General features: G+C 46.2%; 1 protein-coding gene across 3 annotated transcripts; it reads right to left on the reverse strand.

The window, feature by feature from the left end:
- Window positions 1-4222: 4222 nt before the first annotated feature.
- Window positions 4223-16363, reverse strand: FAM200A (family with sequence similarity 200 member A). Of its 3 annotated transcripts, none has more exon segments than NM_001194538.2 (2): window positions 4223-6427; window positions 9231-9511. In NM_001194538.2, a coding segment is annotated over 1 exon segment (1722 nt). In that variant the 5' UTR covers window positions 6329-6427; window positions 9231-9511; the 3' UTR covers window positions 4223-4606.
- Window positions 16364-16455: the final 92 nt, after the last annotated feature.

A 16455-nucleotide genomic window follows, 5' to 3' on the forward strand; every position in this document is an offset into this window, starting at 1 on the left:
ATGACCAGCTAATTTTTTTATTTTTAGTAGAGATGGGGTTTCACCATGTTGGCCAGGCTGGTCTTGAACTCCTGACCTTAACTGATCCTCCCACTTGGGCCTCCCAAAGTGCTGGAATTACAGGCATGAGCCACTGCGCCCGGCCTGGACTGCTTGTGAATGACCATTTTACAGCCTGCCATGTATTTACTTCCTCTACAAAGATCTTTGTGATTCTTTCACAGTCTTCTCTACAGTCCCTCATTTAATTGAAATTACTCATTTATAATCCTCTTTTGTTTAACATTTATTACTTGTGTAGCACTTACTAAACATCAATCAGTCTCCTAAGTGCATGACATATATTAATTCAGTTATTTCACACAATAACTGCATTAGGTAGGTACTATTATATATGTTTATTTATCAGGAGGTATTTTTTTATCCATGTACGAAAGAATGGTTAGGAAAAGACTGGGGACCGGGCACAGTGGCTCAGGCTTGTAATCCTAGCACTTTAGGAGGTCGAGGTGGGAGGATTGCTTGAGCCCAGGAGTTCAAGACCAGCCTGGGCAACACAGCGAGACCTCATTGCTACAAAAAAAAAAAAAAACAAAAAACAAAAAACCAAAAAACCCAACATTAGAGGCTGGGCGCAGTGGCTCACGCCTGTAATCCCAGCACTTTGGGAGGCTGAGACGGGTGGATCACCTGAAGTCAGGAGTTCGAGACCAGCCTAGCCAACAATGGTGAAACCGCATCTCCACCAAAAATACAAAAATTAGCTAGACATGGTGGCGGGCGCCTGTAATCCCAGCTACTCAGGAGGCTGAAGCAGGAGAATTGCTTGAGCCCGGGAGATGGAGGTTGCAGTGAGCTGGGATCGTGCCACTGCACTCCAGCCTGGGCGACAGAGTGAGACTCCATTTCAGAAAAAAAAAAAAAAAAAAAAAAAAACCAACATTAGCGGGGCGTGGTGGCACATGCCTGTAGTCCCAGGAGGCTGTGGTGAGAGGATCACTTGAGCCCTGGAGGTTGAGACTGCAGTGAGTTGTCATCATGCCCACCTGGGCACCAGAGAAAGGGTCTGTCTGCCACCCTCCCACCCCAGGCCCCACCAAAAAACAAGGAAAAGAAAAAAAAACTATAGCCTCACCGAAATCTTGGGCCACTTCAGTTAGGTAGTGACAGTCCCACGACTAACTTGGGTCTCCTGTCTACGGGACTTTCTGCTAACACTCACCTTCTAACTCCAGTTCCACCTGTCCCACGTCAAAAACCCTAATTTCAGCGTCTCCGGGTTGGGGTCCAGGCGCCTCACCGTCCCTTTTGTTTGTGCCGCGCGCTCGCCCGGGTGAGGCCGTTGGGTAGGGCAGGTGCATGGGGCAACCTGGGGTGGGGGATGGACGTGTTCACTGCAGGCGCCAACCGCATGCACACAATGCTCGCCTGCAGGCCTCGCCACCCAGGGTGGGTATGGAGCACCACAGTCTTTTACATAACTACAGTTCTGGCTCTGGATTTTCCGCCATTGCGACTGTGGCCGAGGCAGAGGCACCAGCTCACAACGGCGCTCAGCCAAGGGCAGTCTGGGTCATTCCTGCCACTTGAAGGACCGGGGTGGCCGGGCTAAGGACCTGGAGGAGAAGTGCCCTGTGCCCTGGTGTGCCCACTCCCAAAGCCTTTCTTCCCCATCCCAGGAAGCAGCCCTGAGTAGTGGTTTGTGCCCCGGTGTTGGTTCTGAGGCCCAAGTTCTGTCCGCGGTCTAGGAAGGAGCCACCTAATACCAAGGGTCTGTGAGCGGGAGTGCCCACTGGACAGGGGTCCCCAGCTCTGGGCAGAGGGAAGGCTTGGACCTCAGGCGGGCTCAACACACCCTTAGCTGGTCAGCGTGGGGACCAAGTGTGGTGTGGCTGCAGACGGCCAAGGAAAAGGAGAAAGGGGTCGAAGAGCAGCTACCTCCTACCTCCTGTTTGCTCTGTCTGGCACAGGGGCGCCAATCCCTGGAAGTGGAGAGAAGCACTTTAACTTCAAGTCTGAAGTTGAGAAAACTTCAGGCTTCACCTTGTACCCCAGTGAATGGCTAAACTAGCAAATCGACAGTCACTGTCTGATGTGTCCCACGGACATACCATTTGTCCCTCACCATGTTTTCGGTATCTTTGAGGCAACATTAAAAATTGGATTTCAGGCCAGTCTCGGTGGCTCACATCTGTAATTCCAGCACTTCGGAAGGCTGAGGCAGGAGGACCACCTGAGGCCAGAAGTCAAGGACAGCCTGGGCAACACAGTGAGATCTGTCTCTACAAAAAATAAAAATGATGAGGCAGGAAGATCGCTTGAGCCTGGAAAGGCTACAGTAAGCCCTGATTGCAAAGTGCATTCCAGCTGGGTGATGGAATGAGACCCTGTCTCAAAACAAAACAAAGCAAAACAAAACACCATCATCATCTATCTTCTTTCCTGTGTTCGGTTTTTGTTTTTTTTGAGATGGAGTCTCGCTCTGTTGCCAGGCTGGAGTACAGTGGTGCGATCTCCACTCACTGCGACCTCTGCCTCCTGGGTTCAAGCTATTCTCCTGCCTCAGTCTCCCAAGTAGCTGAGATTATAGGCATGCGCCACCACACCTGGCTATTTTTTTTTTGCATTTTTAGTAGAGATAGGGTTTCACCATGTTAGCCAGGATGATCTCAATCTCTTGACCTCACGATCTGCCTGCCTCGGCTTCCCAATGCACTGGGATTGCGGGTGTGAGCCACTGTGCCTGGCCTTTGTTTTTGTTTTTGAGATGAAGTCTCATTCTGTTGCCCAGGCTGGAGCACAGTGGCAAAATCTTGGCTCACTGCAACTTCTGCCTCTCAGGTTCAAGTGATTCTCCTGCCTCAGCCTCCTGAGTAGCTGAGATTACAGGCACCCACCACCACACCCAGTTAATTTTTGTAACTCCTGACCTCAAGTAATCCACCACCTTGGTCTCTCAAAGTGCTGGGATTACAGGTGACAGCCACCGCACCTGGTCTCTTGCATCCTTTTTGAGAACAGGGGAAGTCAAGAGATATCCCAACAGATGGCCTAAACGTCTCATTAGCTAAATTGTAACACTTACCCATCTAAAAAAACCCAGCATGGTGTTAAACCAAGACGGGCATTAAGACTCACTTCCGGTGGTGCGCAGTGGCTCATGCCTGTAATCTCAGCACTTTGGGAGGCCGAGGTGGATCACCTGAGGTCAGGAGTTAGAGACCAGCCTGACCAAAATGGTGAAACCCTGTCTCTACTAAAAATACAAAAAAGTAGCACTCCATCCTGGGCAACAAGAGCAAAATTCTGTCCAAAAAAAAAAGACTCACTTCCTGGAATTAGGACAAAAAAGGACAAGCACATAGACAGGGAGTAACTGAATGTCAACAAGGTTCTGATGGAAAAGAGGAAGCAAGCCGATGGCGGTGGACAGGGGAACAGATTTGGGTATAAAAATAAAGTGTTAAAAGCACTATTTACACCAGCCCGGTGGCTCACGCCTGTAACCCCAGCACTTTGGGAGGCCGAGGCGGGCTGATCACCTGAGGTCAGGAGTTTGAGACTAGACTGGCTAACACAGTGAAACCCTGTTTCTACCAAAAATACAAAAAAAGTTAACTGGGCATGGTAGCGCTTGCCTGTCATCCCAACTATTCCGGAGGCTGAGGCAGGAGAATCGTTTGAACCCAGGAGGTGGAGGTTGCAGTGAGCCGAGATTGCACCACTGCACTCCAGCTTGGGCAATAAGAGTGAAACCCTGTCTCAAAAAAAAAAAAAAAAAAAAAAGCAAAGCAGTACTTAAAAAAACTTTTTTTCAAGACAGAGTCTCGCTCTGTTGCTCAGGCTAGAGGGCAGTGGCACGATCACAGCTCACTGTGGCCTCGACCTGCTGGGCTCATGATCCTCCCACCTCAGCCTCCCAAGAAGCTGGTACTAAAGGTGCACACCACCAAGCCTGGCTAAATTTTTGTATTTTTTGTAGAGATGGGATTTGAATGTGTTGCCCAGGCGGGTCTCAAAACTCCTGGGCACAAGCAATCCACCCACGTTGGCCTCCCAAAGTGCTGGGATTACAGGTGTGAGCCACTGTGCTGGCCTCTTAGTTTTCAAAATTCTTGACAGTAATTCACAGAAGGACATATATTTTATATAATCATCTTCTACACATACACACATTCATGTAACTGAGTTTCATGAAACATACTATGTAGAAAAATAAAAACCTAATTGCAAATATAATTTTATTAACATTTAAATACAATATACTGCAAAATCCCTTTAAAAGTACAGATATAATTTTTTTTTGTTTTTGAGATGGAGTCTCACTCTGTTGCCCAGGCTGGAACGCAGTGGGATTATCTCAGCTCACTGCAATCTCTGGTTTAAGAGATTCTCCTGCCTTAGGCACCCAGGTAACAGGGACTGCAGCCATGTACCACCACGCCTGGCTTTGTATTTTTAGTAGAGATGGGGTTTCACCATGTTGGCCAGGCTAGTCTCGAACTCCCGATCTCAAGTGATCTGCCCACCTCCGTCTCCCCAGTGCTGGGATTACAGGCGTAAGCCACCACACCCGACTAAACACAGGATTTTGTAAAGATTTTATTTAATGTGATGGGTGTGCTTGTCTGTTCATAAGTTCCTTCCAGTCAGGAACACATGAAGATAATGCTACCCGCATGTCCGGTGCACTGTTGAGCCTATTTCTCTTCTTTGTTTTTAATCGTGTCAAGATTGAAAATCCTAGTTCACACAAATAAGTAGTTGTGAATGGTAGTAACAGCGATATACTCTTCCTACTTAGTAGTGGAAATTCATCTTTAATCTTAATCCAAAATGCTGATAAACTTAATGTCTTATAATAATTCTTTAGTGTGAATGATGAACTGAGCTGCAATAATTCATTCTCTTCTTCAGGCTCCAAGTTTAACTTAATTATTGATGCTGGGTTTTGAAAAGCAAATGGATCTTTCATCCAAATATTTTCCTTTAATGATTCAAATTTCTCTTCTGGAAAGTAATAATTAAAAGTTTGAGACAAAGAAGTGAGATGCAACAATATCTCTAATTTTATTTCTTTTAAGCAGTCTTCGTTAATAATGTTCTCTTCGATGTGTTGCAATAATGTTGGAAACATATAGTAGCTAGGGCGGTTACTTTTAAGTCTTGCTTGCCAAAATAATAATGTCTTTTGGAATCCTAGAATATGTTCAAGATACTGAAATATATCATTGTTTTTCCCCTGTATTTTCAGGTTTAATTCATTAAGAATGCCAAAAATATCACTTAAATATGCCAATTTGGTTACCCAAATGTCGTTTTCAAAAATATTTGCCAAATGAGATTGCTTTTCAATGAGAAAAATGTAAATCTCATTCCTGAGTTCATATACTCTGCTCAATACCTTTCCTTGAGAAAGCCAACGAACTTCTGTATGAAACAGTAAGTGGGTATGGTTAACTCCAATCTCTGAACAAAGTATTTCGAGAAGTCGGCTATTCAGTGAGCTTCCTTTAATAAAATTAACAATTTTCACTGCCTTTTTCAATACATCCATTAGACTTGGTGAAATTTCTTTGGATACCAAAGCTTCTCGATGAATAAAACAGTGATTCCAAAGAGCATTGTTGTGGGTTGCTTCTAACAATTTTTCAGTAAGTCTGCTGTGTTTTCCGGTCATATTGGCTGCTCCATCACTTGAAATTCCTTTACAATGTTTCCAGTTTAATTTATACTGACCAACAATGCAGTTTTCTAATTCAGTAAATAAATCTAATCCAGTTATATGTGAATTTAAATTTAAACAACATAAGAGATCCTCTACGAAATCATCTTGCCACACATATCTGACATAGACCAAGAGTGTGGGACAACTTGCAATATCAGTGCTCTCATCAAGTTGGATTGCAAAGTCTATACCAGACTGCAGCCGTGTAATAAGCATTGCTTCCAAATGTTTTGCAATCGTACAGATTCGACGAGATATTGTATTATCACTAAGAGGTATAGTTCTTAGTTTATCAGCTGATTTGTCATCAAAAATTGTCCGTACCATGTCCATACATGCTGGAAGGATAATTTTTTCAGCCGCCGTGTGAGCCATTTTCTCCTTTGCCACTCTATATGCAACTAAATATGATGATAATAAGGCTCTCTCATTCATGGTTGTAGAGTGACTGAGAACTTGTGGCGATGACTCTACTTTGTTTCTTTGCTTTTGAAAATGGTCTTCTTCATCTTCCTCCTCCACCTTCACTACCACGATGCCTTCCATCTCCTGGGTACCCCGTGGAGACAAATCTGTAGTATCCCTTGATTCAGGAGTCATTATTCAGGTTCCAGGAACTGGCTCACTTGATCCAAATAGCGTCTGTTTTGCAGGGCTGTCCTTTGTGACCTAGGTTTTATGAGATCAGGTTTTGCTATCCTGCAAGGTAGAAAAACGTAACAGCAGTATTAAAAAGCAACATGGTATGGCTGGGCTGCTAACAACTCATACAAAACAATTCACTAAATGTAGTGGTAAATGATGAGTAACTGTCATTCATGTTGTCTGTGTGTGTCAGGGAGATTTGGCATACTATATACACCACTCATTTAATACCCAGGGAAACCTAATGAAGTTCACATAATTACTATTCTTATATTATAGATGAAAAATAAAACTTCAGAAAGATTAAATGTGTCTAACAACCCACAGTAAGTACAGAACTAGCACTCAAATCCAACTCTGAAGCCAGTGTCCTAAATGTGCTGCTACACTGCCAACTCTAAAAAGTGATCTGGTCATTCTTTTTTTTTTTTTTTTTTTTTTTGAGACGGAGTGTTGCTCTTGTTGCCCAGGCTGGAGTGCAATGACGTGATCTCGGCTCACGGCAACCTCTGCCTCCCAGGTTCAAGTGATTCTCCTCCTGCCTCTGCCTCCCAAATAGCTGGAATTACAGGCCATGTGCCACCACACCTGTCTAATTTTGTATTTTTAGTAGAGATGGGGTTTCTCCATGTTGGTCAGGACTGGTCTTGAACTCCTGACCTCAGATGATCCACCTGCCTCAGCCTCCCAAAGTGCTGGGATTACAGGGGCATGAGTCACTGTGCCTGGCTGATCTGGTCACTCTTAAAAATGATCATCAAAGTAGGGTATACAATATGATCCACTGGGGCATAGGGAAAAAAATTAGAACTTGTATTTATTTCTTAAAAATAAGAAATTAAGCTGTATAGTTAGTATTATGAATACTGAAACATGTTCATGTTACATAGATCCATGAATTATTCTGGAGAGAGAATGAGATTTCTACAACACACGGGATTGAGAAAACACCCTCATTTGTTTGTTTGCTTTTAGTACACTGCAATATTTCACCATTCATGTGAGCTTAGTGGATTTAAAGATACTGCCTGACTTTACTAAACGAGCCCCATTTTTTCTTCTCCTTTTTGAGACGGAGTCTTGGTCTGTCCCCCAGGCTCGAGCGCATTGGCACAATCTTGGCTCACTGCAACCTCTGCCTTCTGGGTGCAAGTGATTCTCCTGCCTTGGCCTCCTGAGTAGCTGGGATTACAGGTGCCCGCCACCACGCCCAGCTAATTTTTTTTTTTTTTTTAGTAGAGACAGGATTTCACCATGTTGGCCAGGCTGGTCTCGAACTCCTGACCTCGTGATCCATCCGCCTTGGCCTCCCAAAGTGCTGGGATTACAAGCGAGAGCCACCGCACCTGGACAACGAACCCCATCTTTTATTTGGTACCACTCAGCCTCTCAAAAATGCAAGTAACTTTCTGTATGTTGGTGGCACAACTGGAAATGAACATGGGGCAGTAGGTTTTGCCTAGCTGAATGTTAAATTCAGTCTACCAGTGAATTCCAAAATTGGAAGAGACCTTGAGATAATCTATTTTACTTAGGACACTTTTGAGACTTGGTGGGTCTATGTGTTCCACCCAAGAACATCAATGGCAGAACTGGTACCATTCGCCAATGGTCTGCTGCATCGTCCACAAATTCCCTTCTCTCCTTTACCCCTCAGTGTAAAATAAAGCACTGATACTTCCCACAACTGAAAACCTCCCATGCCCGAAACTGCTCATTTAAAACCCTTCCTGGCAGGGTGCGGTGGCTCACGCCTGTAATCCCAGCACTTTGGGAGGCCAAGGCGGGCGGATCACCTGTGGTCCGGAGTTTGAGACCAGCCTGGCCAACATGGTGAAACCCCGTCTCTACTAAAAGTACAAAAATCAACCGGGCATGGTGGCGAGCGCCTATAATCTCAGCTACTCAGGAAGCTGAGGCAGGAAAAGCTTGAACCCTGGCGCTGGAGGCTGCAGTCAGCCGAGATTGCGCCACTGAACTCCAGGCTGGGCGACAGAGCAAGACTCCGTCTCAAAAAACAAAAAACAAACAAAACAAAACAAAACAAAAAAACAAGACCACACAGACACAAAACAAACACAAAATAAACAAACAAAAAACCCCTTCCTGTAGTCTTGAAACTGAAAGGGTGAAGTGTAAATAATCTTTCCCTATTACATCCAAATCACTTCTTTATTTCTTTGTAGGCTTCAAACGTTCTTTTTTGTTTGTTTGTTTTTGAGACAGAGTCTCACTCTGCCACCAGGCTGGAGTGCAGTGACACGATCTCGGCTCACTGCAACCTCCACCTCCTGGGTTCAAGCGATTCTCCTGCCTCAGCCTCCCAAGTAGCTGGGATTACAGGCGTGTGTCGCCACGCCTAATTTTCTGTATTTCTAGTAGAGACAGGGTTTCACTAAGGAGGCAAGACTGATTTTGGAACTCCTGGCCTCAAGTGATTCGCCCGCCTAGGCTTCCCAAAGTGCTGGGATTACAGGCGTGAGCCACTGCGCCCGACCTTCACTCTAATCACCACCATAATGGTGGTGGGTTTGAGGGTGAACATATCATCCGCGGACACTGGCTTAACAAGCCCATCTGAATAAAAAAAATTATAACGCCAATGGCACTCGGTATCATGTAAGATCGCCCGAATTTTACAACTTGGGGTACATAGGAAACCAAAAACTCCCCACCACAAGAAAAACCAGTGGGGACAACTGGGGAGCAGAGATATCTGACTGGGGTCATTTTGTCCGCGCGTCTTTGGGGTAAAAAACCAGGACTAGGGGTCCAGAAGGGACACGCAGACCGCCTCTCCCCAGTCCCAGGAATGTCTCATTCCAATCCGGAAACCAAAACTTCGTTCCCTTCCCACCTGTATCCAGGGACGCCGCTGCTGAGGGACAGCGCTTGCCACCGCCGAGGCTGACGCGAGGGACAGGGGCACGGACCCGCTTCCACTCCGTCCGGGGCGGTCGTGGCGAGCGGATTGCAGGACACAGCCGTGCACGCCCAACTCTGTCCCCGCCCGGAGACGTCTGGGGTGCTGGGATAGAACCGGTTGTGACTTTGGGGACCAGGAGCGCTGGACTCAGATCTAGGCCCCCTGGACGTCAGAACCCAGGGAAAGCGTCACAAAAGCCGGAAGTGCGTCACACCCGCCTTCCGGAGCTGCGCTCCCCTTCGCGGTCCTCTCTAGGATCGCGGGAGGACTTAGCATTCCTGTGTAGGGCTCTAATCCCGGGTTTGGGGGTCGTGGTCCTCAGCTTGTCCGCTCTGAGGAGGTGCGCGGGGTGGGGAAAAAGGGACGAATTTCCTTTTATACCGCCCTGCTCAGATACTTATATATTCCTTCTATTTTTCTTAATGACAATAATTTTAATAGTTACAATAAAAATAGTGATTGTCTGTGGCAGAGGAGCTGAATGAAACGAGGGTGGAGACAGGATCAAGAATAAATGGCTTCACAAAACCAAGAGGTTGTCTCTTGAGATGCTGATTATGTATGTATTGCCAGCTGAATAGGTAGTATTTTCAAATATTTGATCTATAGGCAACAGACGTTCTTTCCAACACTAAATAGTTATAAAATTCTGAGTTTGCCTTATGTTTCCAGGGAGTTTTCAGATTAGCGACGGTGAAGAAATTTGAGGTGTTTTTGCTGTCAAAGTGTTATTGTAATAATTAAGGCTTCAATGATTGGATCAAGCATAACTTCACCTTTTATAAAACAGTAACTGAAACCTTGAATGCTGTGACATGACTCTAAAAGTTCTGGGCAAGTCTGTGGTACAGCCCAACAAGAGAAAAGCCCACAAAAGGAACTGCTACCTGCTACAGAGCCTCTGATTACGTGGTATCCCGAATTACCTTCTAGGCCCTGACTAATGCTCCATTCCTTTTGGGGTTTGATCTTGCTGTGGTTGCCATTTTCTACTTCCCCATGAGTCTTCTCAGTAATCCACTTGACTGTGTCTTTGCTCCATATATATATATTTTTTTCCTCCTACGGCACCGTCAAGTCCAATCTTTGCTCCTTTATCACTGGCTGGCCCTCTAACCTATAGTCCTCCTTGATGACATCATAGTCTCAGAACTTACTCCTCCAGATACATCCTCATATTTCCTTCCAGTGTTCCAAGTCATCTCTAAGAGCCATTACATTGCTACGCACTGTATTTTTCTTGTCTAAAACAGTCTCTCCTCCCCACCCCTGTCCCCATTCCTACACTGAAGTGCCTAAAGGATCCAGGAAGGCAGATTACTGAATGCAGCTGACTGGGTATATGATTTTGTATTTATGTTGTGTGTGTGGCAGGAATTGTGGGCATCTCTATAACGACTCCTTTCTTTGCCTACGGACCTGCTGGCACAAGAAACTCAAAGTGGCCTGGTGGTGTTCTGTTTTCAGTTCAGTGGAACAATTTAATGTCTCCTAAAGGAAATGTTCTTCCTGGAAATGAGAATCATAACCCAGCTGGCTCCAGATTTCAGAGCTAGGAGGCACAAATTCTACAGGTGAGTGGCTGGGTGTGATAGTAATAGAGGCTACTCCTGTATGCACGTAGTTCTACTGGAGACACAATACTATATATCCATTTTGGCCCAATGCATATCAGTGCATATACCATATCCTGAAGAACTGCTCCCAACTTTGCAAGGCATTACATCTTAGTCGGCAATTTAGCCCAGTCTTCAACAGGCCATTCCAAAGTCCTATCTGACTAGCTGCTTCTGGATGATGAGTATGCACCATTAATTTTGTAGCTTCGAGTTCACTGTCACACCTCCTTGGTTATCAATGGGTTCCTTAGTTTCAGGTATGTCAATAAAGCACCCTGTAAGCTCTCAGATGGTGGTACTGCTGGAGGCAAAGTAGTTGGGGAAGACAAGCTCATTTAGAGTATATATCATTTCTGGTAAGAACAAATTGATGCCCATTCCAAGGTAAAGGGGATCTGATGCACTCAACCTGGTGGTAGCTGGTATCCCCAAGACTGAGTGTTGGTCTCCAGTGCTGGCAGGCTGGACGCTCCACCATGGTGGGAGTTACATCAGCCTTGGTAAGAGGTAGCCCATATTGGCCGGGCACGGTGGCCCACGCCTGTAATCCCAGCACTTTGGGAGCCCAAGGTGGGTAGATCACAAGGTCAGGAGTTCAAGACCAGCCTGAGCAACATGGTGAAACCCCGTCTCAACTAAAAATACAAAAATTAGCTGGGCATGGTGGCATGCGCCTGTAGTCCCAGCTACTCGGGAGGCTGAGGCAGGAGAACTGCTTGAACCCAGCAGGCTGCAGTGAGCCGAGATCACACCACTGCACTCCAGCCTGGGCAACAGGGCGAGACTCCATCTCAAAAAAGAAAGAAAAATGAAAAAATAAGAGGTAGCCCATATTGTTGGGACCACACACAGCCTCTATCCCTGCTACCATGGTCTCTGTTCATAAGCCTATTGCTTAAACAATAAGATGGCCCCTAACCAACAAGCCAAGTCATTCATCACTGCCCAGGAGTCAATGCATATCCGTACCTTAGGCTATCTTCTCCAAAATATGGCATGGGTGACTAAATGTACCATTGCTCACTGAGGTAATTTCTCTTCACCAGTATGCTTCAGGGCAACTCAAGTGGGGCTGGAATGAAGGAACAGTCTGTTTCTGGAAGATGCCAACATGGTGAACTGACCCAATCTCCAATCTTTGAAGAGGCCAAGGCTCTTCTGTCTCCATCAGTTAGTTGTAGGGAACTTCTATAAGGCCATAGGTGTTAAGTTTATGGGAGAGGTGGCAGTAGAGCAGAGGTAAGTGACATGGGAGCTTGGAAACGTGTTTTTTTTGCCTTAGAAGGCATGACCTTGCTCCAGAATCTTAAGTATTTGTGCTGTGATTTTTTTTTTTTTTTTTTTTTGAGACGGATTCTCGCTCTGTTGCCCAGACTGGAGTGCAGTGGCACGATCTCGGCTCACTGCAAGCGCCGCCTCCCAGGTTCACGCCATTCTCCTGCCTCAGCCTCCCGAGTAGCTGGGACTACAGGCGCCCACCACCACGCCTGGCTGATTTTTTGTATTTTTAGTGGAGACGGGGTTTCACCGTGTTAGCCAGGATGGTCTCAATCTCCTGACCTCGTGATCCGCCCGCCTCGGCCTCCCGAAGTGCTGGGATCACAGGAGTGAGCCACTGTGCCCGGCCTGCTGTGACTCTATTATGGGTTGAATTGTACCTCCACCTCATCCCCAATTAATATGTTGAAGTTCTAGCCTCTGATACCTCAGAATGTGATCTTATTTGGCAATAGGAGCGTTGCAGACGTAATTACTTAAGATGAGGTCATAGCGGATTAGGGTGGGTCCCTCATCTAATGACTGGTATCCTCATAAAAAAGGGAAGTTTGGACGTAGCAAGCAGGGAGAATGCCAAATGAAGATGAGGGTAAAGACTGGGTAAAGACAAGGAATGCAAAAGACATGCAGCAAACCCCCAGAAACTAGGAGAGAGGCATGGACAGATTGCTTCTCACAGCCTCAATAGGAACCACACCTTAATTTCTGACTTCTAGCCTCCAGACTGTGAACCAACAGATTTCTGTTGTTTAAGCCACCCAGTTTGTGGTACTTTGTTATGGGAGCCCTAGCACACAAATGTACTCTCCTATTGGGGTTTGCCAGCGACTGCATACAGCACCTGTATCCATCAAGGATATTTCTGGAACCAATGAATTTGCAAGTAAGCTTACACTGTTGCTTGAATTTACTATAGAGCTCTCTCGTCTCAATAAAAAGTGGAAACTGCCAGGCATAGTGGCTCATGCCTGTAATCCCAGCACTTTGGGAGGCTGAGGTGGGTGGATTGCTTGAGGTCAGGAGTTCAAGATCAGCCTGGCCAACATGGTGAAACTCCTCTTCTACTAAAATACAAAAATGCTGGGCGTGATGTCAGGCACCTGTAATCCCAGCTACTAGGGAAGCTGAGGCAGGAGAATTGCTTGAATCCAGAAAGTGGAGGTTGCAGTGAGCCGAGATCACAGCACTGTACTCCAGCCTGGGCTACAGAGCAAGCCTCTGTGTCAAGAAAAATAAATAAATAAATAAATAAATAAAAAGTAGAAGCCTTTTAGGTCACCTAATACATGTGTTGGAACAGTTTTCTCAGGTGCAGAATACGCTACCTCCCAAATCCAAAGGGTCCCACCAGGACCTGTACCAATTTCTTTGGGATTAGAGGGTGCAAAGTGGAACAAATTTTACCTTTGGGTGATGTCCCCAAACCACTGGACCCCACCAAAACTTCATCCATTTGGTAAGTGCCCATATCTTCAGGTTTCTGTACTGCCTTAGTAAGAAGTTTTACTAGGATATCTATGACCCTTGTCACTTGCTGCCCACTGGGTACTATTAGCATTTGTCATCAATATGTGGACCATCATGATGGTTGAGTAAAGTTCCTGCAGACTACACTGTGACAGAGAACAGGTCTCAGGATCCCACCCTCTCCCTGTATGAGCCACGACTTTGACTCAGGGGACCTGCCGAGTATGCACAATTGGTCTCCTTTGCATCACTGTCACTGTTATAAACAGATCCTCGGCCTAATTTTCAGCTTAGCTAGATGCAGAATTACCTTAGTAATTTATAAAACAGCTATTGTATGTATCTAGGCCTATTTCTGGACTTTTTTCTTCTTTAAGAAATGCACCCTGATATTTTTGGACTTTCTGTTCTGCTCTATTGATCTATTTGTCTATCTTTATGCTGATACCATATCGTCTTGATTATTGTAGCTTTAGGAAAAAATCTTAAAAGTATACAAGCATTCCAATTTTATTCTTTTTCAAAATTGTTTTGGCAATTCTAAATCCTTAGCACTTCTCTATAAACTTTAGAATCAGGTTTTTTTTTTTTTTTTTTTTTTTTGAGATGGAGTCTGGCTCTGTCGCCCAGGCTGGAGTGCAGTGGCCGGATCTCGGCTCACTGCAAGCTCCGCCTCCTGGGTTTACCCATTCTCCTGCCTCAGCCTCCCGAGTAGCTGGGACTACAGGCGCCCGCCACCTCGCCCAGCTAGTTTTTTTGTATTTTTTAGTAGAGACGGGGTTTCACCGTGTTCGCCAGTATGGTCTTGATCTCCTGACCTCGTGATCCGCCCGTCTCGGCCTCCCAAAGTGCTGGGATTACAGGCTTGAGCCACCGCGCCCGGCCAGAAACAGTTTGTTAATTTGCACTAAAAAAACAAAATAGGCTAGGTGCGGTGGCTCACACCTGTAATCCCAGCACTTTGGGAGGCCAAGGTGGGCAGATCACCTGAGGTCAGGAGTTTGAGACCAGCCTGGTGAAACCCCATCTGTACTAAAAATACAAAAATTAGCCGGGTGTGGTAGCACCCGCCTGTAATCCCAGCTACTCTGGAGGCTGAGGCAGGGAAATCGCTTGAACCCGGGAGCTAGAGGTTGCAGTGAGCTGAGATCACACCACTGCACTCCAGCCTGGGCGACAAAGCAAGACTCTGTCTCAACAACAACAAAACAAGAAAAAAGATAACAACTTTCTGAGTTGTTGCCACCGGTGTCATCTGGCAAACTGTTAAAAGAAAATTTTGCTCAAAAGCAAAATAGTAGCTTCTGTTTCTTAGGACTCTTTGTTATGTTTCGATGAGTATTGGTGGGAAGTGGCCTCTTTAAGTGGGTGCCTTTTGTGGTCCTCTCACTGGAGCCAACAGCCCCAGTCAGCTAAAACTTGGACGCAGTGTGCCTCACTGTCATAGCTCACTCACCTCTGCTGCTGAAATGGTTTCCCATCACTTTGCTAATAGGTACAACCTGTGAAGGGTTCTGAGGTGGGGAAATGGCAACTCAGGAAATAACTCCAAACCTTTAGCTCTCCTAGCACATTAAAATAGCCGTTATGAAGAGGAGGAAGTGTGTCATCTATTGTCCTCGGGACCTGTCAATAGGAACAATAGCTAGACATCACTGGGGGTGTATTTCTATTCAACACAAGGAAAAGTTTCTAATTGGAGCCCTCCAGCATGAAATGGACTAAGCCGTGTATTTTCCTTCTCTGATCCTGACTCCACTGTGACGAGTACTGCAGATTAGAGAGACTGTGTCATAGTATGAATTTAGGTTAGGTCGATACTTAGGGGGAAAGAGGGCAAAGGAATATCAGAATCTCCAAGAAGCTGATACAATTTGAAAAAATATATAAAATGCCACACTTCAGGTTTTCTTGTATTTAATTTGAAATGTCAAGTAACATTAAAGAATAGCATTTGATTTGCTTAAACAAAGTAGTAATAGCTGAAGTTCCTTCCAAATCACTTTTTGGATTTTCTAAGACGCTTGCCTATGCCTCGCAGATTAGCTCCATCCACAAAACATATTCTTTAAGGATCCAGGATCAGCAAGGGGTCACAATGTCCTAAGAGTTTCTGTCCCGGCGCTCTACCTGTCCTGCCCGTGCACCATGCTTTTGCCTATCCCTGTTTCTGCACAGATTTTAGTCTTCCCACCAGGGGCGCAACTATCAGTCTCCTCAGTCTCTCTCGGTTCCATTCCAATCTGCTCATCTCCCCTCCCGTCCCCGCTTTCCCCAAGGACCTACTGAGATTTCGATCCCACGACTTAGTGGGTCCCATCTCACCCAGGCCCCGCAATCCTCGCCTTCTACGAGTCAGCGTAGTACCACACTCTGAGCAGGCACCCCTGTGCTACTCACGGAAGCGGGACCATTAGGTCGGCCATTCCTCCTCACCCCACGACACGCACCCACAGGGTCGGGCCGCCTCCGAGTCTCAAGGGTGGGCTAGCGTCAGGGAGAGGCCCCGGGAGCGCTTTCCCAACATTGGTCGCAGTCATTGCTGGTATAACGGCTAGAGAAGCCCAGTGAGTTAGGATGGAGGGCGGTAGGACCGAAAAAAAAAGACGTGGAAAAGCTGCGAAAACGAGCCTTTGAAGCCTGCACGCGCGGGCCCAGCTCCTCATCCGAGTTCCTCATCCGGGGCCCTCACTCACATCCGGGGCCCTCACTCACATCCGGGGCCCTCACTCACATCCGGGGCCCTCACTCACATCCGGGACCCTCATCCTGGGCTTTTACCCACATCCGGG

Source organism: Macaca mulatta, chromosome 3, assembly GCF_049350105.2.
Source record: "Macaca mulatta isolate MMU2019108-1 chromosome 3, T2T-MMU8v2.0, whole genome shotgun sequence".
NCBI lineage: Eukaryota > Metazoa > Chordata > Mammalia > Primates > Cercopithecidae > Macaca > Macaca mulatta.

Coding starts and splice junctions, on each gene's coding strand:
- FAM200A (XM_015134329.3), bottom strand. CDS start 6,328: ATGACTCCTGAATCAAGGGATACTACAGATTTGTCTCCACGGGGTACC.